At 40.4% G+C, this 24,990-nt stretch overlaps 1 protein-coding gene across 1 annotated transcript in view; it reads left to right on the top strand.

Moving 5' to 3' along the window:
• The window catches only part of ANKFN1 (ankyrin repeat and fibronectin type III domain containing 1), a 217,733-nt gene that overhangs the window by 85,639 nt on the left and 107,104 nt on the right, over positions 1-24,990 (top strand). The window contains exons 3-6 of the mRNA XM_090291469.1: positions 568-769; positions 3,483-3,693; positions 17,409-17,603; positions 19,373-19,486. Of these exons, the coding sequence (XP_090147595.1) occupies positions 584-769; positions 3,483-3,693; positions 17,409-17,603; positions 19,373-19,486 (706 nt within the window). The 5' untranslated portion in view covers positions 568-583. The remainder of the gene's footprint in view (positions 1-567; positions 770-3,482; positions 3,694-17,408; positions 17,604-19,372; positions 19,487-24,990) is intronic.

Below are 24,990 nucleotides of genomic sequence, written 5' to 3'. Positions count from 1 at the left end.
GATTGAGAACCACTGATCTAGAGTATCTGGGGTCAGCAGGGATGGGCCTATGGGTCTAAGTCCCTAAGGCCTCAAATCTCAAAAAAATAGGCACAGTTTAACACCTAGACAGAAAACCACATTCTCTTATACACCCAACAGAGAACAGCATTCTAGAAGGAGAAAGATAGCAATTACAGATATCCAAGAGGAACTGGACAGAATTCTTTGGTTATAGAATTGAGATGCTTCCTCCAAGTGAGATAGAAACAAAAAGACTTTCAGTCCTCGGAGGCTCATGCTATATATATCTTTGTACGTACACATAGATGTTTATATAGTAAATGAAGGTTGTCATTTCATTTCTGCCAGTAATTAGCTATGTGGCCATAAGCAAGCTGCTTCCTTTCCCTGAGTTTCAGCTTTCTCATCCATAACATGGAAAGGCTGGATCTGATGACTTCTAAGGTCCCTTCCAGCTATAATATTTTATTAGGATTCCAGATGGTTACTGGAGATGATAAAATTCTGTGTCAACTTATAATTGTGCTGTATAAATGATACAACATCCTATTTTCCTCCTCTTAGGAACTGTCGTGTGAAAATGACCCAACAAATGCAGAACTTACATCTTTCTCAGTCAAAAAAACACAGCGCCCCATCATCTCCCAATGCTGCCAAACGCCTGTACAGGAACCTCTCTGAGAAGCTAAAGGGGGGCCACTCGTCGTTTGATGAGGCCTATTTCAGAACAAGAACTGACCGGCTGAGTCTCAGAAAGACCTCGGTGGTAATAAAACTCTTTTTTATTCTTGCCTTGATTTGATTTGTGCAATTGTGTTTGGATTTAAGATGATTTTAAGATGATCCACGTTTACTTCAGAACCCGATGTTCGCAATTTTATAAATGCTGGAAGTCAGGGAAGATAGGACCTGCGCATGTCTATATGGTTGGCTGAAATCTGAGTGATTGTAAGATTTCCCCACTCTCTTAATTTCTTTCCCTTTCTTTTCCCTTAGTTTTTCATTCTTTAACAGACCAAAGAAACAAAAAATAGCAAATATGGAGTATGAGATTAAATAAGCTTCTGAGAGCTTCACTGTTCATTCAAACATTGAGTGATTAATAAACAATATTTTATTTATTTATAAAGTATACTCCACATGCTTTCCAAAGGCATTCAAGACAGAATCCAAGCAAAAAAAAATGCATATGTATTATGTAATGGGAGATAAAGAGCCAGAGATAGAGATGGAGGGAGACAATGAGTGAGAAAGGGAGAAAGAAAGAAAAAAAGAAGAGAAAGAAAGAGAGAGGGGGAAGAATGGAGGAGTGGGAGAAGAAGGAAGAAGGAAAGAAGGAAGAAAGAAGAAAAAAATAGAAAAAGAAAATAGTGGAGATGGAAAGAGAAATGAATATACCCAAAACCTAGGCAAATATAGCACCTAAAATTTATCATTACATTTATCTCTGCGTCCCTACACAGTCAAAACAAAAAGGGAAACAGCTGGTTATAGCATCCCATTAGCTGATAGTTGGAAGTATGTTGGTCTATAAGGAGACATTAATATTTTTCTGGTGCTAAGTCCTCTGGCCTTTATAAGCTGTCACAACGAATTGTGTTAATGGAGAACAAAAATTAATATTGGTGATGTTACATTCTCAGTAGCAGTTTCTTATATTGGCTTTCGGTAAGAGCCGAGGCCATGATATTAACATGCTCAGCAAGGGTATTTCTGCAGGGGGTAATGGCACCATTTGTTTGAGCTTCAAACAGAACTGAGCCCTAGCCCTTCCAGATAGAAGCATACTAGATTTTGCCAACAAAAGCAGAGGAGGAAATGACTTAAGAGAGAGAGCAAATATGGCACATGAGAAATTAGACGCAATAAGAATCACAAATACACAACTGTGGACAGGGCAGCATTTTAACTTTGCACTCACTCGTTTTCTCATTTCAAACTCATCTTCTGAAAAGGCTTGGCTGTGGCTGAGTTATGGCCAAAGCACCAGAGGCTCCTAAGTTTGGCCGACTGTCGACAAAACGCTTTTCCATTCAGCAGATTGTCCTGAGAGCTGCATACCAAAATAAGTATATTCTCTGGGTACTCATTGTCAAAACAAGCATTTGCATAATAGCTTTCTATTTTCTTCAAATTTTAGTCATATGTGATGTGCTCAGCTAAGCCGACCTGCATGCAGCCTTTTATAGGGAGAATGGATTTTTGATGAGACTAAAAATAAAACCTGCCAATCTCAATTATTTGGTCACTGAAGACCTCACTTATTTTAATTAGGTGACTCCTATGCTAGGTCAGGACCAATGGTATTTCAACATTTTAAAGACCAAACAACTCTAGGAGAAGATACCAGATAGATGTGTAAATGTATATGTGTTGTTCGTCTCCCATGAGCCACAGAAATATGTTTGAGAGAATTCCACAGCTTTTCTCCTTTCTTTACTATTAATCCTCTGAAAGAACTTTTCAAAGGAACCATATTGTCTTTATGGGTACTGTCATTATGAATGTTAAAAGTTTTGGTCCTCTATGGACCCAAAACAATCTGCCACTCAGCCAGGAAACCCTCCCTGAGGGCTCAGAAGTGCTAGGCATTCGGTGTTTGGGGCTCTGGGTTGAGAAAAGGTGGAAGTTAGCACAAAGGAATGCACGAGTCAGGGAGTCAGCCTGCAGGCAGTGTGGAGCTCAGAGATTTATAAATAAGGAAGGCACATGTAATGTAAATTTTAGAAAGATTACTCTTGATTCAGTGTGCAGCACTGGCTGGAGGAGACTAAGACTGGCAATAGACAGGTCATTGCCTGGTCCAGGCAAGGGATGATGACAGTCTGAGCAATAGCGCACACAGAGGGGTGGGAAGAGAGGAGATGAGTTCGAGACTGAAGAAGAGTGCTCTCAGTTCCCAGCCACACACAATGAAAACTGCCTGTGCTGTGTTCTTTCTGCCAGCATTTCCCAAACTATTCTGTAGAACATGATTCCAGGGGCAGTTCAAACAAGTGCAATTAAAAATTCATTCTATGAACAAATGCTTGCAACAGGTCCTGCTTCCCACCTACTAGAGAGTTGCATGTTAAAAACTATTAAAGGCCCTGAGAGGTCTTTGGGTAAAAATAATGTGGTAATCTGCCTTAATCCACTGTTTACCAAATTTATTTGACCACATGCAACTTTCTTCATGGAACACCTCTCAGTGCTGTACTGAAGACTGGTTTTAGAAAGCTGATGTTTCCTCTTATCTGTACACTAACCACGGTCTACTGTATTGTCTCAGTGCATCTAAACGTACATAGCTGTTCCCTGTTCATCAGAAATGACCCAGGGAGGGTCCAACACAGTGTTTACTTTGGAGACCTTGGAATAAATTAAAGTTGTATCATTTACACATGGGAATGCAGTCACTAAAGCAGTCTGTAAAGTTCAAGAGAGCTGCAAAAACACGCTGGTCTATGACATTGTGCTAACCTGCTTCTGTTCTCCAGAACTTCCAGGGCAACGAAGCCATGTTTGAAGCAGTTGAACAGCAGGACATGGACGCTGTGCAGATCCTCCTGTACCAGTACACAGCAGAGGAACTGGATCTCAACACACCCAACAGTGAGGGCTTGACGCCTCTAGATATTGCCATCATGACCAACAACGTGCCCATTGCTAAGATCCTCCTGAGGACAGGCGCAAGAGAGAGTCCACACTGTAAGTAAACCTGAGGATAACCTGATAAGGTCAGACCCCAGTTTTCTCTCACCAAAATAGCCATACTGACCTTTGGAGCATGAATAACTGACTAAACATTGGTTCTGAAATCTTTTACATGTTTTTATGGACTTCCATGCAACTAGTGATAGTGTTTATCAATCTAAGCATTGAATAACATCCTAAATAGACTACACTGAATGGTACTGAAAAGGAACCTCGAAGGAACTTACTCCTACTAATACAACTAACTGTGAAATACTCCAAGGAGGCTATAGAACAGGAAAGTATACATAGAATAAATTAAGTATTTGTGTGATATTGTCTTCCTGTCCATAATCAATAGGGTGGCTTTATTCATTCATTAATGCATGCATTCATTAATCCATTCAACAAACACTGAGGACAGGGCACTGTTCTAGGTACTGAGAATGCAGTGGTGAGCAAGACAAAATCCCTATTCTCATAGAAAGTACGTAACTAGTGGAGGGGACTGCCAATAAACAAGTAAGAAGATAAATCACAACACATACTCAAACAGTGATAAATACTACGAGGAAAATAAAATGAAGGGTGGCTAGAGGCTGATGGAGCTGGAACTCTCTGGATGGAGTAGAGTGCCTCTCTCATGGGATGGCATTTGAACCTAATCCTGGACAACATCAAAGAATGAGCCATGAGAGATGGGGTCAAATTCTAGGCAGACGGGATGTCAAGTGGAAAGGGGTGCTGAGGTGGGCAGGAACGAGATTACCGTATCTGAGGAACAAGAAGGCTGGGGTGGCTAACGCAGATGGACAAAGGAGAGACTGACTGACTGCTAAGGAAGGAGATCATTCAGGCCACGGGGAGATATTCCCCTTGGATTGTAAGTAAGATGGGAATACAGGGGAGCAGCTGACACAGGTAAATGGCACATTCTGCTCTACATTTTCAAAGATCAGACAGTGCTCTGGAGAACAGACAGTGGCAGGGCAACTGTGGAATTCGGAAGAGCAGTGAGGAGTCTGCTTCAGTGGTCCACAAGACGACCACAGCTGCTTGGACTAGCATGCTGATGACATTGACGGCAGGTAGGGATGGAAAGCTAGATGTATTTCTTAACACCGTTATTGAGATATAACACACATGTCCTAGAACTCACCCACTCTGTGTGTACAATTCAATGGGTTTTAGTATATGTACAGAATTGTGAAACCATTATCACAATCAACTTTATTCCACTGGCATCACCTCCTCAAAAAACCCAAACCCTAGAGCTACCACCCTAACCTCCCGCTGCTCCCAGCCCTGGGCAGCCACTGATCTACTTTCAGTTCCCATAGATTTGCCTTTCTGGACATTTTATCTAAATGGAACCATATAATATGCAGTCTTTTGTGAATGGCTTCTTTCTGGATATGTTTTGAAGTTGACCAGAGATTACTAGCCACAGGGAGCTGCTCTGAGGCCAATGGCAGACCCTGCCCAGGAGTGGATGGGATAAAATCGTGAACCCTAACCCTGTGCCAGGCACTATTCTGAGCACTTTACATGCATTCACTCCTTTAATCCTCACAGCAGCATTCTGAGGTAGGCACTCACATTCCCCTTGGTGCAAACTCTCTGACCCAATGACCACAATGGCTCTGAGCCACAGTTTTTATGTTTCCTAAAAGAAAAAAGTAAACTCACCAAACTGTTAGTTTCATTAATACTGATTCACTTACTTCCAAGTGGTGAGACCCAGAAGGCTGAAAGAGAAGCAAGCAAATATATAATTAGAGGTCACATCTCTGGTTCTAAATTTCATCAACCCCTGCCACCCAAAGACTAGGTACAGAGGCAGATCCTTGTATCAGAAAACTCTTTATTTGAAAAATGCTAAGCTCACCACATCCATGTCAAAGAGAGTGAGGATCTGCGTTTAGTAGGATAGGGGCTCTTCAATAAGAGCTTCATTATCAAAGTGCTGCTTCCTTTTTAGTGGACTGGAGGATTTGCAGGGATGGGCAAATAAGGATGGAAGAAATCAAAAAGGCTCATTTGCTACCTTCCAATTTATGTTGCAATAACGTCTGTGCCGAGGATCCAGTGAGAGAGCCGCTGAGAGAGAAGCAGAGGGGCTGAACATAGAGAATGCAGACTGAGCCCCATTCTATAGGAACAAGGAGACCATTCATCCAGATGTTGCCTGCACTGGGCTGGATGAAACATTAGTCCTACTTACCTGAGACGCTACAAAGAATTCTCCATTTTCGTGAAACCAGTAAGACTCCCATTCTCCCCCAGTCCCTTTGTGCATAATTAAATCTCTATAAAAGAATCCAAGAACTAAATATCTAGTGAAACAAAAAGCAAATTTGTTCAAAGATCCTTGGTCTTTCTCCTTCCCTCGAGAATGATAACCATAATCATGATCACAAAGTTGTAAATTACATTGAGAGATAAGCCCAGGTTTTAGCCTCTGAGAAACAGGACACCCAGGTCACCCTGGCCACCCAACAACTCAAAGACATAGTATAAAGTATACATCCCACACGTGTAAAAATGGCAAAGGGACCTTGACTGTACCTATGAAATCTCCACATACATTATCTCCAGGTGATGTTATTAACTCCTTGAAAAGGAGTTTTTCATTCTGGGAGGCTAAATGAATAACCAAAGGTCATATATCTATCAAAAATGAATAAACATAAGCATAAGTCTGTGGGACACCCATGCCTGAGATCCTTCTATGCAAATTTACTACCTTTCCAAACAACCAATAAGGAGGGCTGTGGCCACTGGGCCCAGCACCTTTCCCTGTGTGCTGTTTGCCATGACCCTATGGCCTATTTCTTCATTCTGTTCTGTGCACTAAGGTGCCATACCTGCTGGAGACAGGCAGAACAAAAGAACACAATCCGTTTTCAGGGATTCTTAAGTTACTTTCTATATGAAGTACAAAAGAAATAGGATTGCTCCTGTGCTGGAGTATGAGCCAGCCCATGAGAAAAACCACAGTCTGCCAGCCAGAACCACATAAGTAAATCCCTGCTGCAAATTGTTTCAGTGAAGCTGCAGACACAGGGTATAAGAGAAGAAAAAAAGCAATGAGATTTTAAGTTCTTAGTATTTTACACATTTCAAAAATGCTTTTGCTGGCTTGTGAGGTGGGAATTAGTTTTTTTCGTCTTAATCTATGAGGAAACTGGAATAAGTCAAATAATTCACCCAATGCTACAAAGCAAATAAGTGATGAAGGCATGCATGGTTTGGACCCAGATCTTCAGTATTTAGTTCTTCGGTGTTTCTGGAAAGCACTAACACACTTACTATCATACCAAAGAGGTTCAATTCCTTCCTTCCCTGTTCTCCATTTGTTCCTCTTCTAATGACAGTCAAGCATTTCAAAGCAGAGAGTAGGGTTTCTAATAGGGTTAATTTTCTGTCTTCCCTTCCCCTAGGCATTCCCTTCTGAAAACTAGCCCAATGCACTTTCTACTACGTCAACCAAGAATCCCACACAACCCAAGAAAGTCCTCTAATTCTCCCCATTTCATAATGGGAATCACAAAGACACAGATGAGTTTAGGGACTTAACTCCTAAGCCATTGGTCTGGCCTGTCTACAGTCTTTAGCTCCTCAACCGCAGAACTATATATACAGGTGTTCTTTATAAACAAGGCTTGAAACTCAACGTTTCCTTATTCATAGAAAAGTCCCAGAAGTGGCCATCCAAGGTTAAATATATTCAGAACCACCACCTGCCCCATTAGATGACTCTCGTATCTTTAGTCAGCCCCTTTTTTCTGTTCCTCCCACCTTTAGGCAAGCAGCACAAAGTAATACTCATTCCTTCGAGAAGAAAACATCAGTCACTGTTAAAATAGAATCCCAAGGACTTCCTCCAAAAGGCCTGGAGCTAGGAGAGCTAATGTGCAGAGGCAACTCAGGACACCTGGGGTGACACCTTTGATTGCCCCATCCATGCAGCATCCCAGTTGCCCTGACTCACACCCAACTGAACAGCTGTTACCTGAGAAAGACGTGTCTCCGTGTGGGAAAGACCCACCATAAACCCCTCCCTTATCCTGACTAACTCATACCCTGCTCCCACCCTCACATCACAGTTTATTAGTCTCCAGAGGAATCTGCTGAATCATCAATGAGGTCTTTGCCTTTCTGAAGCTGCTCTTTATTTTGCATTATTTAGGTTCCGTAAATAGTAATCATAAAGAAGCCAGTTCTTTTTGGATACCCACTATGTGCAAATCCTGTCACTCACATGGATTTCGTCTCACCTTTTGATCCTAGTACCTGGCACATAGTAGGTACTCAGAAATGTTCAGCTGTAATTTTAAGCCCTGTCTTGTGCTGCTGGGAATCGCAGGTATCAAATTTTAGCAGATACACACAAATGTATTTTGTGTGCAGTGCTCGTACAACGTATGCAATAAAACCTTTAAGGCTTCCAGCAGTTTATACTTCGGGGCACCTTTTGTTGTTGCTGCTGCTGTTCTTTTCCAGGTTCTGTTGTAGAATTTGGTTGTAGATATGGCCTGATGGCCTCTCTTTTCACACTACTTAATAGCTCGGAGGTAACAACGGTGGAATGCTCCTCACTTCCCGTCGTTCAGCCCTTTCCTGGGGCGGCACTCTCCCTTCTCTCTCCCCGCTCTCTGCATTGCTTTGTGAACGCCTCTCTCTCACTTTCCCTTGGATTCTGCCTATGGAGCTAGGAAATGTTGCCCAGAGTGAGTTAGGTTCAGTTACTTCATAAAATGCAACCGCCGAGTGAGTGCCATTTGAGTATGGCACAGACACCAGGGTTACAGTTTTGGCAGACTTGTCAGGATGCACCCCTCGTTTCTGCGGTAGTCGAGGGCTCGTGCCGGTGCTGGGCCTGGTTCAGGGCACGTCTAAGAGGTGTGACTGTAAACTAATGAGGCTGGCTTTATGTAAACAAACACACCAGAAAGTCTACAATCCAAACGAATGTTATCCTTTAACATGGTCCTCATGGGAAACCCCACACTTGCTCCAACAGTGCTGCCATTGCTCTGAACACTTTTGGATTTGTCCTCAGAGCCGGTTTATGAGAAAATCTGACTCGTTGCTTAGAGTCACACCTGATTTTTGTTCCAAAACAGCACTGCCCAGCGTCATCACCCTCCGTGTTCACCAGACTTGATTTAGAGAGGTTTCCTGAAATCAAATCCACCCTCAAAGGACAAAGATTTGCAACCATTAAGAATATGTAAAGAACAAGCCTTAGACAAGTTCTTAGAATGAGTCCCCAGATATTTTTTATCTGCTTCATTAAAAAAGGGAGACAACTCCTCGCCCGGACTTACAAACCCGCTCCTCGAACCTCATCTCCTACTGCTCACCCCTCACCCATGACCTACCAGCGCCACCAGCCTCCACTGGGCCCCTTCGGTGTGTCACACTGTCTTCCCAGAGGGCCTTCAGATGGGCTCTTTCCTGTATTTGGAAGGCTTTACATCTTGATCGTTACATGGTCAACTCCTTAACGTTTCAGCTTCAAGAGAGGCTTTCTCTGGCCACAAAGTCAAAAGCTAAAGTCACTTTATTTTAGTTTAATTTAATCACATCATTTTATTTTAATTTTCTGCATATCACTTATCACTATATGGCATTTTTCTCAATGTTTTCATTTCCTTATTTTCTGTCTCCCTTGCATTAGAATATAAACTCCACATGAGCAGAACTTATCTGTCTCATTTATCACAATATCCCTAGCAAATAGTAGGTACTAGATAAATGTGTTTAATTTAATTGAATGAATCCCAAGGCTGCTTCTATTTAAGGATGTGAATACATTATTTATCTTGAAGACAATTATTTTACTGAGTATCAAGTGAATTAATCTTTTTTTATGTTTCCAAATAATTATTTAGACATCAAGTGACCACAGCCTAAGTTACAGTTACCTGCTCCTGAAGAGTTGATAATTGTCTTTTCATTCTTTTGTTTTTAATTTTTAAATATATACAGAACACAGAATACATTCTCCTTGTGAAAAAATAAAACTTTATAGATAAAGTTAGAAGTTGCCATTGACAGCCCACTCAATATATATATATGCATCTTCACACACTCACAATCCAGGTCCCTATCCCTAAATTCCTGCAACATAACCACTCCTGTCTTTCAAGGCTTAACTGATCCAGAGAATACACTTCTAAGCTAATCAGAGTGACTGCTGAGGAGAGACTTGTGTTCAGTTCTGCATGGGCCTCTCCATACAGCTTCTCCCTCACATGGCTGCTGGCTTCCCCTAAAGCAAATGACTGGAGAGAAAGAGAGGTGAGGGGGAGGGAGGGAAGGGACAGGGGAGAGGAACCCAGATGAAAGCAACAGTGTCTTTTATAACCTAATCTTGAAAACAATAAATTACCATTTCTCCTGAGCCTCCTTGATCACCCAGACCAGCACTTGTGCACTGTAGGAGGGTGCGAATACCCGGAGACAGAGACCACTGAGGCCCTCCTGGAAACTGGGTACCCCACAACCTATCTAAGATTGATGAAAATCAAATGTAACAATAGCTTTAAAACATTTCCGTGGCACTTTATAAATGGTCAAAAAAATTAGCAACCAGTGTAACTCTCAAAAACAAAATAAAACCCAAGAGATTCTAGTAAAGAATTTAAATGTTTTATCCATCTGTTGTACAGTTTGTGTTGTGAAACACTGCCCAATACAAGCACTTTTCAAAGTTTATAGAATTTTATGTTCTAAAACTGCACTGTCCAACACAGGAGCCACTAGCCATATATAACTCTTGAGTCCTTGAAATGTATCCAGTCCAAAATGTATTCTAAATGTAAAATTTACACTGAATATATATCACATTAATAATTTTATATTGATTACATATGGAAATATTTTAGATCTACTGAGTTAACTAAAATATTATTAACATTAATTTCACCTATTTCTTTTTTATTTTTAATGTCACTACTAAGAAATTTTAAATGTTATGACTCACACTATGTTCCTACCAGGTAGCACTATAAACATTATAGAAAATATAGTTATCCTCCTTCATACTTAAACTCCCTAAAAAAATCATTGGGTAATCTGCTTTGCAGTTCCTAAAAAATTTCTTCCAGTGTTTTTTGTGTTTGTTTTAGAGAAAATGTCCACTTGCCCCTTGGAGCTTGGGAGACCTGGGCAGGAAGTCCCTCTCTGTGTCACTGGCTCTGGCTTCTCAAAGAACCACAATTGTGACCTAAACGATATAATGTGGACTTTGTGAACCCACGCTCTGCTGGAAAGTGGCAGAGAAAAACATTCCAGGGCCCCGTGTCCAGGGTGTAATGAGTTCTAAGAGAAGACAGGTCCACAGTAATTAAAATGAAAGATTTAATCTCCAAATCTCTAAAACATTTTTGGAACCACACTCTCGAGGTCTTTGGGAAAACCTGAAAATAAGTGAAGCTAAAGTGAATCAAGTCCTACACCTTAGCAAGATGGGTAAACTAAAACTTATGGTTTAAGTTTTTCTGGTATGAGGATGTTTGAATTAAAGAACATTCAATTATTGGAATACCTCTATATTATTTCCTTTGATGTCCCTACCTGAAAACAAGTCAGTTGTGAGGTTGTTAGAAGGTTGTCACGTATGATCAGCAAAGATAAATTTTATTAACTGCTATTCTTGGTTGCTCAGAGGATATTGGCTTACAATACGAGGTTTATACCTAAGTGACCTTGTTTTCTCCTTTGAAATAACAGATAGGGTTGAAATTGACACCATTTAGTACATAATGTATTTTTGAATGGTAGCTGGAACAGAAAATTTTTATCTGGGGAAAGAGTTGTTTTTTGTTTTTGTTTTTCTTAGATTTTATTTATTTTTAGAAAGAGGGGAAGGGAAGGAGAAAGAGAGGGAGAGAAACATCAATGTACAAGAGAAATGTCAATCCGCTGCCTCTAGCATGCACCCAACTGGGGACCTGGCCTGCAACCCAGGCATGTGCCCTGACCAGGAATTGAACCAGCAACCTTTCAGTTCACAGCCTGGTGCTCAGTCAATCCACTGAGCCACACCAGCCAAGGCAAGAACTTTTTATTTTGTTCTGTTTTGTTTTTAATGCAAGAACATAGAGCTAGTTTATAAAAACAAGTATTTGATTTATTTTATTTATTCTGTGTTATGCTTCTACACAGAAAAATGGTTGTAATAATAATACAAACCACTGAGAGCCTTCTCTGTGAAGATTATCACTAACTTATGACAATTTATGAGGTGGGAGCACAGCAATGAGACACTTAGGCTCAAGTGCCAGCATAACCGGTTATGGTCACGCATTCATAAGGGGCAGTGCTATAGGGTCCCTAAAGCCCTTTTACCACCTTGCCTCCACGTGGAAATAACAGGAAAGCAGATTTCTGCTCAACAAATTTTAAGCAAACTTTTTAAAATTAAATTATGCCCTAGCTGGTATAGCTTATTGGATTGAGTGCCAGCCTGTAAACCAAAAAGGTCACAGGTTCAATTCCCAGTCGGGCACATGCCTCAGTGGCAAGCCAGCTTCCCCAATTAGGGGCATGCAAGAGGCAACCAACTGATGTATCTCTCACACATTGATGTTCCTCTCCCTCAATTTCTCCCTCCCTTCCCTTCTCTCTAAGAATTAAATAAATTAAATATTTAAAAAATTAAACTCTTTAAGTTAAAATGAGAAGTGAAATGGACTAGGCTACCTTGGTGAGTTCCCCTCATGAAGGAAATCACACAGGGCCAAGGATACTACAGGAAAAAGCACCTACGGCTGATTGTAAGAATACCTTTGAACACTATATTGAATGCTTATCTTAGTGCTGGTTTTTCCCATCAGTATAAACAAGGAAAATGCTACTAACAATAGAAAAGTTATTGCTAAATTGAAAAATGGCATATTATTAGTAATAGACAAATGTATTCACTTTTTCTCAAGCAATTGTTCCCTCAAAGACTCCATGAGAAAATTAAAATTAGTGGGCATTTAGGTTGCTTCCATATCTTGGTTATTATAAATAACACTGCAATGAACGATATAAGATTGGATAAAGAAAATGTGGTACATATACACAATGGAGTATCCCTCTACAAAAAAAAAGAATGAAATCTTATCGTTTGTGACAACATGAATGAACTTTGAGGGTATTACGCTATTTAAAATAAAGCAGACAAAGACAAGTACCATATGATTTTACTTATATGTGGACTCTAAAGAACAAAACAAACAAATGACACAAACAGACTCAGATACAGAGAACACACTGATGGTTGCCAGGTTGGCAGGGAGTTGGAGGGATGGGTGAAACGGTGAAGGGGTTAAGAAGTACAAATTAGTAGTCACAGAATTGTCATGGGGATATCAAGTACAGCACAGGGAATATAGTTAATATTATAGTAACTATGTATGGTGCCAGGTAGGTACTGGAAATGGGGGGAAGGGGGGACCACATTATAAAGTCTATCATTGTCTTACCCACTATGCTATACACCTGAAACTAATATAAAATAATACTGAATGTCAACTGTAATTTTTAAAAAAATTTTAAATTAAAAATACACAAATATTCACCTTCATACTCAAAAAAATAATTAAAATTAGTTTATATTTTACCCTCATTATATTTTCAAGCTTTTAAGCAATTATCAACCAGGCCCAAACTTACCAATTGCAGGGCAAGGGCAAAATTAAGAACTAATAAGGCAAGTAAGTAGTTGGTGATCTATAGTTTAGATTTTGATAGTGCAGAAAATCCACTCAGTCTGATCATTATTTATCTCAGGATTTAAACAGTAACCATAATTGTATTCTTTGAACACCAAGTGCCTGACCCTCCCCCAACTCCCACCCAGTAGTTAATTAGCTGGGCAGGTCTTATAACAAACACCCACTCAGAAACACTGGGTGGTAGAAACGCTGTTGATAATTAAAACACCACAATAGCAAGGAGCCTATTTCAGGCGCTGCCGAGTGGCCTTGCCCCAGCCGGAGTGCTCACCACACACTCACAGACCCTCTATTGTGCTGGCTATGACTGTGCGGAGGGATGGCTGCTTGGCTGGAGAAGGGATCAACTGCAGTGAGAGAGAAAGGGCCAAACCCTGCAAACAGATCTGGGAGTTCTGCACTCAAGGGGGAAATACTCAGAGGGTGGAAGTGAAAGGGGAATGGATCAAAGGATAAGAGAGGTGGTAGATGGGCAGGAAGATGAATCATGAAATAGACATGGCCTTTCTAGTTTCTATGTCCAAACAACCAACCAAAAGGAATTCACCAATCTCATGACAAACAGGTAGCAATTAGAAAACTTTCGATACATAAATAATATGTTAATTTGCATTCCATTTGGTAGAGAGGAAGTTCACTGAGTTTTTTACGGTTTTAAGAAAATCTTGAATAATCATCCCACCTCCCTGGGTCTCAGTTTCTTCATCTTAAATATGGGGTTTGAAAAGTTTCTTACCCTGGGGTGGCAAGAACAGGAATGACACTCCCAGAGGGGCCAAACGCCTAAACCATCACACTATTACTCAAGATAAAACTACACATATACACAATCTAATATAATCATCATTTTTACTTGCTTTTGCTTAAAAATATAACATATTAACCAAGTTTGTTAGGTTGATTATCTTATACTGAACAGATGCTTCTACTGGAAGTTATACAGGACATTAATAATAGGGAGAAAATGATTAATTTGAGTCAGCTGATTTGGTAGTCAATAAAGAAAATCTTTCAAAAGAGAGTGTTTTATTAAGCTATTAAAACAACCCATAGGAAAAAAAATAATAAAAAAGGTTTACTTGGTGAAATGGCTAGAAACCACTGGCTCAGCCGGTGCCTCTCCAACTCACGCATGGAATTACCTCTAACAACAGAGGCAAGTGAGCATATTCCCAGGGCACCTGGAGACTAGGCCTGGAGGGAAAAAAAAAGAAATTTCTATAAAGTTTCCCTTTTCTTTAAATCTTCAATTTGGGGGGAAATTTTCCATTCTCCTCCATAATAGAAGTGTTCATTTTAATTTCTAAATGATGTGCTTTCACCAGAATCTGCATGAGAAATGTGGTGCTCCAGGAAGATGCACATGTTCATTCTGTGACTGCAGAGACGCCTGCTGCACCCCACCAACACCAGCACATGTACCAGGCTGTGGTTTCGGGATCCCAGTTTAAGAAGCACAGGGATCTAGATGACCTTGGGAAATTTACCTGGCCATACAACTCTATGGATCTCCCTTGTTAGTCTATCAGAAGGCAAAAATCGTTTATCTTAAGATGCAGAATCCCTTTACCCCTACGCTCAAATAGCATCATGTCTACAGCCCAGGAGGAAAGGGAAGGCATAGAAACAAAACATGTTGTGCTAGGGAAAGCAGGAAAAATTTCAAGGGGAGCCAAGCGGAGCTCAAGAGAAGCTGTCCATCTGAAATGCCACCTGGAATTCACACCAGTAATAACTGTTGTGAATATAAAAATTAATAGGGGGGATTTTATAGTATTAGAGAAATTTATTTTTATAAATCATGTGTCTATCACCCAAGTGTTGATGCATGCATGCAATTCAAACATCAGGCTTACAATAAAAAGCTCACTGAATGACTTAGCAAGGACAATTCCCCCATTTTCTCTATAATTTGGAGTGGAAGAAGGAGGGGGAAAGTGGGTAGAGGGTGCAGTTACTGGGTCAATTAATCAACCTGAAAACTGTGACACAAACTCTGACGCCTAACCTATGTCTAAAAATACACAAATGTATACGAATTTGTTTTAAACTGTCAATGCCTATATTTAGGACCTTCCCAGCAAGGCTATAATGAGACTGTGTTTGAGGGCTTCAGTCATAGCAGACTCTACCATTAATCTGAAGTTAGTTAAATTAACAGCATTTAGTACTGACTTGTCAATCTCGCTGCTCCAGGAAATTGCACCTTGAGGCTACTAATATTGCCAATTTTTCCACTGGAGTATGCGCCCACGTGTGTGTATGTGTATTTTTTTTCTCCAGAACCTCCGTGTTCATACCCCATCATTGCTTCCCTACATCCACAGCACTTATATTATCATTTATTCTGGCCTCCTTTAGCTTTCCCGGGGGATTCTGCATAGTGTAGCTGCTCAGTGAAAGAGTTTTTTAGCTTTATATTTATTTGTTTATTTTTCTGTCATGGCTCATGACTGAGGCTTTAAAAAAAGTGTGACAGTATTTAGAGTACATGATTGACTGCTACAGCAACATTCATTAACCATGACAAATCTGCAGCAAAACACAGTCCTGAGTGTTCTAAACAGCAAATTTTAAAAAAGAAGAAGAAAGAAAGAGAGAGAAAGAAAAAAAAGACTCAACTAATTTTTCATTGACCTCATCGGTAAATAAATTTAGACTGATGGTGAGCAGGGGCAATAATAAATTAGTATTCATTTCCTGTAATTAATGCAAACATGCCTATGAACACAGAGAATATGAATATATAACCACCTAATTTCCATTTCAAAATACACCTAACAAATTTTCACTTGAGTTATCTTCATAATATTTTTCCCCTTCATTAGAAGAATGGAATGGTTAGGTTCTCACCCACCCACCAGGGGGAAATATCGTTTTGGTCACAGTGTCGGTGACAGATCTGCAGAACCTGATTCTGATCCATCTGGTTGTTTGATCCCTGACCACATGGCCATGCTGAGGCTGTCTTCCTTTATCACCCACCAGGAAGTGACCAGGTGACCACCTCGGCAGGCCCTCACATGCGTGAGAGCCACTGCAAGAAGCAGCCTCCCAGGCTGCCACTGAATGTGAAATTGCCTTGACAGGGCATGCACTCACACAAGGGCAGGGTGGGCAAACAATATTATGTGAATCAAATACAGACTACCATGCATTGAGTAAAACAGAAATATCAAAAGCTGTGTGACCTCTCTCAACAAGAGAAGCTAGTAGAACTTGCTCTCTTGGGCACGGGAATCTCCAGAGACCATTCCTACAAGCAGACCACAATCAAAGATCAATGTCTGCTCACACTCAAGTCATCCAGCTTTCAGAACTCTCTGGACCTACTATGGCAGCAATAGTAGAAAACTTTGTTTTGTCTTGTTTTGTTCATTTTTATTTTTTTGTAGTAGTAGAAGACTGTTAGCAATAAATAAATTGACTAATACCAACAGAATTATGCCACTAAGATACACATACAAAAATGTATATGAGCCGGGCAGAAAGTGCTGAGACCAGAACATTTGAATCAGGTTCTACCAAAATAAAAAAGAACAAACAACTCTGGCAAAATGCAGCTTGTCTCATTGATGCCTTTTCCCAGGGCCATCCTTGCCCTTCAGAGCTTCAGCCCCTAAGTGTTGGTCCCTCTGAAGATCACAGAAACAAATGAGTGCCATCTGGATTAGAAGTGGGAGTGCCATCTGGATTAGAAGTGGTCCTCATGGGCTCTTGATAGGGGAATTCTAATTGACAGTTAAGCAGCCATGTGGGGTACGTGTCACAAGAGGGCCAGAGGGCAATGGGAATATCTTAAATTGGTAGATTTACCATTCAGTCTAGTTGTAAATGTCACTAATTAGATCTTATCGTAACAAGACACTAGTAATGAACATAGATCCCACTTTCACCAGACATTTTTTAAAACCTATAGTGGACTCGCAGCTATCTTGCCAGCGAAGCAGCACTTCCCCAGAAAGAAGGAATCACCCATTTCTTTCTGTTTAGTTGTCAGCCTGGAAAGCCGAGCGATGCACCTCAACACACTGGTGCAAGAAGCGCAGGAGAGGGTGAGCGAACTGTCTGCTCAGGTGGAGAATGAAGGATTCAGTCTAGACAACACGGAGAAAGAGAAACAGCTGAAAGCCTGGGAGTGGAGGTATCGGCTCTACAGACGTATGAAAACGGGCTTCGAACATGCCAGTGAGTATAAGCAGAGGACTTCTACGTTTAACTAGACCAAACTTTGCTTTGAGACAGCCAGGCCTTCTTTTACCAATTTTTTTTTTTTTTTTGTAACACTACAGGGTCATGGATGGCCGTTGTCAGCCTGTTTGGAGCAAGGGCTCTGGGAGGCTGTAAAAGGATCTTTTGTCTTCCTTGATTTTCTGGCTCCTGATAGGTTCTCTGGCCACAGCCATGAGGCTTCAGTGCTGCTGGCCCCCCTCCACGATGTCACACTCATCTAGCACTTTCCACCCGTTACGCCCTAATGCCTAATGACCTGGATGGTCTGATGCCCTAAGTGGCTATATTTTGGGATGTGGAGGTGGAAAAATATTTGTTTGCCTATTTGTCCGGTTTCTGCTTCAAGCTCAAGTTTAAGTTGTTTTCAACTCTCTACTGCATTTTTTATATAGAGCTTATGTAAACTGACCTTCGGTTAGTACAGGCTGCAGAGAAGGACAGTCAATCAACCCATGAATTATGCTTTTGTGCGCACTTCCATTCTCTTTTACTAATTCTTTTTGTTAGTTCAAGAAAGTCTTGTTTCTGGATAATACCAGCACTGAAGGTACTGCTCAGTGCAGCCTCTGATATAAAAAAAAAAATATATATATATATATATATATATATATGAATTCAAACACTTGTGAAATATTAAACTTTTATTCCAAAAGGAAATTTATTTAAACAACAGAAAAAATTAGAAATATACTGAAATTTTAAATTTAAGGGAAAGGTGAATTCATTAGTTTGGGAATTATCTGTCTCTGCTCTAGTAACCTTAGCTGTGATAAAGACCAAAGACAATGAAAATCTTGTTTTCTGAAGTATTACTGTCAACTAAGTTCCAAAACTAGGTCTAATCCTTTCTGTTGAAGCAAATAACTTAACCAACATGAATGAAAGGTTGCTTTTAATATTAACAATCTCTTAAGCAATGCTGATACGTTTGCTTCCATTAGTTAAAAAAAATCAGCAATCATTTTAATAAATGCATTTGCTATTGTGCTTCATTCAGGACAAATTAATATTAGAAAAAAGACTTAATATCAATTTTTAATTTTCTAAATCACAAAATACCTCCTAGGTGTTAAGGAATACCTAATACCATCAGAAATCTGCTAGTAGACATGACATTTGCCCGTGAATTCTTTCTTAGAAAAATACTACTGCGTAATAGATGGCAGCATGGGAGGGCAGCAAGTTAACATTCCATACTGGGAAGAGCCCAGCACTGGGCATCCAAAGCCATGGGCTTTTGTTCTAGCTGTGTCTTCACTGTGTCCTTGAACAAGCCATTTGGCCTCTTTGGGCTGCAGCTTCCTCATGCTAAAAGAGAGGATGCTGTTACTTGCCCTTTCTACTACCTGACAGGGTTGCAAAAGTCACAAGTGAAATGATTTACACAAAAGTTCTTTATAAAATGTAATGGTTCCTGCTAACACTTTCTAGCCTGCTTTCTGCTGGCCCAGCCAACCTCCTACTGTGTTTCCGGGATATTTGGGAGAGGCTTAACTGGTATTGGTTACCCCTTCAGAAGATGTTCTAGTGATCAAATAAGACCAAGATGGCAACAAATAAAGGCCATTGAGACTTCTAATGAAAATGTTCAAAAGTAAAAGCTATTAGTCTCTACAAACAAATGTTTCTACAATGTGTGTTTCAGGGTGTCCTTTGAAGATGCAGGAACATTGTTTGAAAAGGATTTGCTATGTTAAGATCCTGTGTTTTTCCTTCTGTCTCAGGAGCCCCCGAGGTGCCAACCAATGTCTGTCTCATGGTAACCAGCAGCACATCACTCACTGTCAGCTTTCAAGAGCCTCTTAGTGTCAATGCAGCCGTAGTAACCAGATATAAAGGTACTGCACTCCAGATACTTTTTTTCATTGCTCCTTCAGTTGTGCATTTCATATGTTTGTTTTCCTGCTGATAGGCTGTTGTTTCATTCCATGTGGAGCTGAAATACTTCCACATACAGAGCAATAAAGTGACTGAGAATAAGCCACAGAAAAGATGAACTACAAGACCGGGCTGTCAATCCAAGCCCTTCAACTAATGTTACCAGTCTTGTTTGCAGAGGACCTGCTCTGTGCACAGCATAGAATTGGGGACAGGACTGAGGAGCACAAACTGAAGAATCAGCCTGGCTCCGAGGAGCTTAGAGGCGGTGATATGGAACATACTGTATATGGGGCATATATTATAAATTGATAGATGTAATGGCAGGGGACTAGGGTTAAGGACTGAAAAACTCAACAACAAATAAAGTGCACTGCAGCTCAGAAAAGAAAGAGGGATGAGGAAATGCAGGCTCAGGAAGGACCCAGGATGAAGGCAGCATTTGGGCCTGGCTTTCAAGGATGGCTAGGATTTGAACCAGAAATTAAACTCCCAAGTGGAGAGAAGAGTGAGAACAGGTACGAAAGCAAGGACATGCCGGGCCAAGTAAGGAGAATAAGGGACTGTGCTTAAGGAACAGAACAGAATGTGGCTCGAGAGTAAACTAGTGTCAGGAGGTAAGGGTAGGATGAGGCTTAAAATCAAAATTAAGAAGTTTAGACTATGCTAAAGTCTGCAGACCATTGTTTAAAATAAAGACAAGATAAAAGGATTGAAAGATTTAAGTGGCAATACATACTACAGTATCAAGTATTGGAAGAGATCTGGATTTAGAATAAGAAAATGAATTAGGAAGCTATTCGGGAAAGAGGTCATGACAGTCTGACCCAGCAGCCACAGCAGCACCAGGAAAGGGAGAGAGCCCAGAGGAGGAAGTAATGCAGTTGTTATGATGATAACAACCAAGGCTTACATAGCGCCTACTACAGTAGTCCCTCTCTGTATCACGGTTCACTTATTGTGCCTCACTGTATCGTGGGATTTTTTTAAATATTATATTTATTTATCGCAGATTTTTTGCTATATCGTGGGATTTTGCGATACCGTATATGTATGTTGTTAAAGTTACGTAGGTTTAAGAGTGTAGAATATGTTTAAGAACATCAGTAGTGTTTATAAAAGGGTGGAAAAGGTTAATAAGGGAGTGGGAAAGGTTAATAAGGGACGGGGAACAGTTTTTAAGTGTGTGGGAAAGGTTTATAAAGCCTTAAAATATATATAAATACTGAAATAAATGTAAGATTTCTACTTCGCGGATTTTCACCTATCGCGGGGGCGTCTAGAATGTAATACCCGCGGTAAGTGAGGGAATACTGTATTTAGCATGCACTGTTTAAAGCCTTTTTATGTATTAACTCTATTTAATCTTCACAGCAACCCTATGAGGTAGGTACTACCGTTAAGATTCTCACTTAGCAGATAAGAAAACTGAGGCAATGAGGTTAAGGAATTTGCTTATGGCTCCCAGCAGAGCCAGAAGTATCTCATTATGTTGACACTTGAATGTGGTAGACAAAAAGAAAGGAATCTAATTCCCTGATTAACGAAGACATATGGAAATACCATGAACAGTTCTAAAACCTGATACAGCCTTCCACAGGTATTCCGAGATGCCAGGCCACAAGGCAGGCTTTCTGTGTTCAGGTCACTGCTGCTCCCTTTGAGCCACAAAAGTGTCCAAGTAGTGTATGTACTTTGTGTCTCTTTCCCAAACCCTGTCCCCACTCTGCAAACAGTACTCTCCCCACGCCCTACAGCTTTCCGAGGAACTTCCAGATCACTCCACTCTCTGTAATTCTTAGGTGAGACAGCACTGAATTGGTTATCACTTTGGGTTTTCTATATCATTCTAAAACAGCGATTTTCAACCTTTTTCAGCTCATGACACATATGAACTACTAAAATTTAGCAGCACACTAAAAAATATGTTATATTTTTTGCGGATCTGACAAAAAAGTATAATTTTGATTCATACACACAAGATGGCTACTGTCATGCTGGCTGTTGTCATTTTTTTTTTTTTTATTTGACAGTCTAAGGGAAAGGTCATTACCCCTGACTAAATAGTCAGGTATTGCACATTTAAAAGTTTTTGTGGCATATCAGTGTGCTGCGGCTGGTGGGTTGGAAATCGCTGTTCTAAGAGAAGGCAGCCTGAGGGTACTCGCCACAACGGATAAATGAAGCCACCCAGAACGACCTCCCACAGCCGTCCTGTGACACAACTCTCATACCTCCTCTTGGCTGTCTCATCTGCCAAGACTTTCTGAAATTCAGAGTAAGTTTTCTGCTGCCCATGTCAGACATGGGAGTTTTTCTCTCTCTTCCGCTCAGAGTTTTGATGAAGGGTTTCATCGGTGCTGCCCAACTTGACATTTGCTTCTTACATTTGATTAGTGAGCTATGAGGAGCTAATTTATCCAGACTGTCAGCTACTTAATACCTTGCCACGAAGCCAGCAAATTCTATCAGCATTCACTTATTAACGAGTCTCATCTCAGGAGACTTGCACTTGGGTGAGGTTGAAATGAAAGGTCACAAGTGGATTCTGTTAGTGACTGGAGGAGATTAATTAAGCATTATAAATAGAATTGTCTGTTGCATTATGGAGTAGGTTTCCTTGTTAATTTATAAGGTCATGAATTGAGTCCTTAACCTGACCATGCTCAAGGGTTATTTAAAACAGCTGGTGGCCAGAGACAGGACAGTTTTTAATTCAGGATTCAAGTTAATTATTTAATTATGGAAATATTAGCAAAATTACACTGAGACAAGGCTAATTATTTTGTTTGCTTTAAAAAAAGAAGAAGAAACAATGAGAACTCCACAAAATGAAATGGCGTTGATCTAATTGATTCTGCAGTGTTTAGGGTTTGGCAAAAACATCTCATACTGCTCTCCAGAATTTCTGGGTTCAGCAAAACCTCAAGCCTATTTTGACAACTGGATGTTTTCCCCCTCCATACTTAAGCCAGTTTGAAAGAAAATCTGAATTCTCTGTTTCTCACTTGTTTACACCCAACTCATCAACATGTTGTTGTTTTTTAAAGAGTTTGTTGATATCCAGAATCTTTTTAAGAGCATCTCTTTATGAGCCTTCTTCAGGCCCAAGGGCCATGCAACAGGCCAACTGCCATCACAACTTGGGGATGAAAGGTCATTTCAGCATAAAACCCAGGGAACAGTTTTGAGTGAGACTCACTGGATTTTTTTGCTTGCAGCTCCACTGGATGCAGGAAAATGAGGCTAAAAGGGCTACTGTCTGTTTCTAGGTGTTTCCCCCATAGATTCAAAAAGCCCTTGCACCTTTGGTCCCGGTCTCACCAATTTTCATGGCTTACAGTGCACAGCTGGAGCTGCTTCGGATGCTTCACTGCTCTGGACAGTCGCCAGGACTTGGTTCTGCATTCCTTCCTCACTGCCTTGGGTGACCTGCCTGACGCTCTCATTTGTAGAGGATATGTCATTCCTCTGCAGGCCCAAAGTAGGAAGCATTTTTAGGAGTGACCTGGCTGCTCTTTGCAGGGTTTGGGGTGGATAGGAAGGTATCTTGTAACAGGTGCAGTACAGCATCTGTTTTCCATCCACAGGATGAATTATTTTCTAGTTCTTAAAAAGTGTGCCTTGAAGCAGTCACACTTTGGGGTTTGCCAATTATGAGATGTGGCAGTAGGTGCTCCAGGAAATGTGAATACCCTGTTTGAATAGTACCCCTTCCCATCTCTCTTCCTACCTTATTCTCTAACTGATTAGAAACCAGTACCCTAGTTCCTCCCTAAAAAGGCTTCTAACAGCAAATTACTTAACTGTTCTTCATTTGATGGCATTTTAAAAAATTAAAATGCATTCTTCCTTGTAGAGATTGCTAGGACCTTTCAGGAGATGGCAGTATATCCGCTTCTGCAAAGACCAGGCCTCTGCCTCCACCAACCACCATCTCCAGTCTCTTTCTCAGAAGGACAAGCAGCCAAAGAATTCTAGGGAGATGTCCAGTAGAACTGCAGCTTCCAGGGGAAAGAGTATACCATTTGCACACTAAAACCCTTAGGGTTGATCATTTATAATGACACTGTAAACCTGATCATGACTTGATCACTTGGGCCATCCTTTCATCAGAGTTAAGAAAAACCTGACTTTATGGGATGTGGGTGCACATTGTTTAGTAATTTAAATTATTTTTATGCCTTCTATTTTTTTCTTCCTACATCTTGTAGTTGAAAAGATATTTGTCTACCAAGAAAAATTCATTGCATTAGAGAATATACTATTTTCCACTTCTAATTAATTAAAGAATGAATCTGATCATAAGCATAATGTGGCTACCCACCCTCATGACTAGACTGAAGTGATATAATTCCATGAAGCAAAAAGATTTATAACTTTACTTAGCCTGTCTGGGAAGGAGTAAAGCCAAACACTTGCGGATGAGAATAACAAGGAGAGGCAGAAGATACTATATAGAGCGGACATGAAACTCACTGGAGTGCCATGTTTTTGCTTGCAAGTAAAAATGTGGAGGTGAGTTGAGTGACTAAATGCATGATATTAATAAACAGGAGGCCCACTGGGGGTGAGAGAACGGCAACAGCACTCAAGAGTCATTTTTTCGAAACTGCAAAAGCCTTTGTATCATTAGTCCTCCTCGACACCTCTGCTGGTTGCTGAGCTGTCAGGATCCAGCCAGTTTACTCTTCACCCATCCTGTGCCCCACCTTAAAACCTTTCACCAATAAGACATGTAGCACAGGGTACATAAGAGAAAAAGCTGAGATGTAGCTTTCCCTCAGTGCCACAACCCTACCCACCAAGTCCATCGCTATTTTGAGTTTGATACATCTGCTTACAAATCCTTTCTCGATGCACATACACATGCATGTATATGCACACGGATGTATAGTTTTGTTTGTGAACTATAATATAAATATTATTACCCTATCTAATCCTACAACCAGATTTTTTTCCCAACTAAACAATATACGACACATATCATATACATGTCTCTCGTCAATGAGTTTATTCTTCGCTCTTTTTAATAGTTATATAGCATTCCATAGACAGAGGGGCCATAATTTATTTAATCATTTTCCTACTCATGGACACAGGTTTCACTTCTTTCTCTATTAAATAACGTTTCAATCCTTGTATAGGCAGACCTTGGAGCTATTACTGGTTTGGTTCCAGACCACTGCAATAAAACAAATATCACAATAAAGCAAGCCATGGAAATTTTTTGGTCTCCTAGTGCATATAAAAGTTATGTTCACACTACACTATAGTCTATTAAGTGTGAAATAGCATTATGTTTAAAAAATGTAAAAATTCTAATTTAAAAATACTGTATTGCTAAAAAATACTAACCATCACCTGAGCCTTCTAAGCATTGTAATCTTTTGCTGGCAGAAGGCCTTGCTTCGATGGCGACGGCTACTGACTGATCACAGTGGTGGCCGCTGAAGGATGGGGT

Source organism: Furipterus horrens, unplaced genomic scaffold (assembly GCF_987537825.1).
Source record: "Furipterus horrens unplaced genomic scaffold, mFurHor1.1.pri manual_scaffold_11, whole genome shotgun sequence".
Taxonomy (NCBI): domain Eukaryota; kingdom Metazoa; phylum Chordata; class Mammalia; order Chiroptera; family Furipteridae; genus Furipterus; species Furipterus horrens.
Note: the sequence above shows the minus strand (reverse complement) of the source record. Positions and strands in the feature narration are given on the sequence as shown.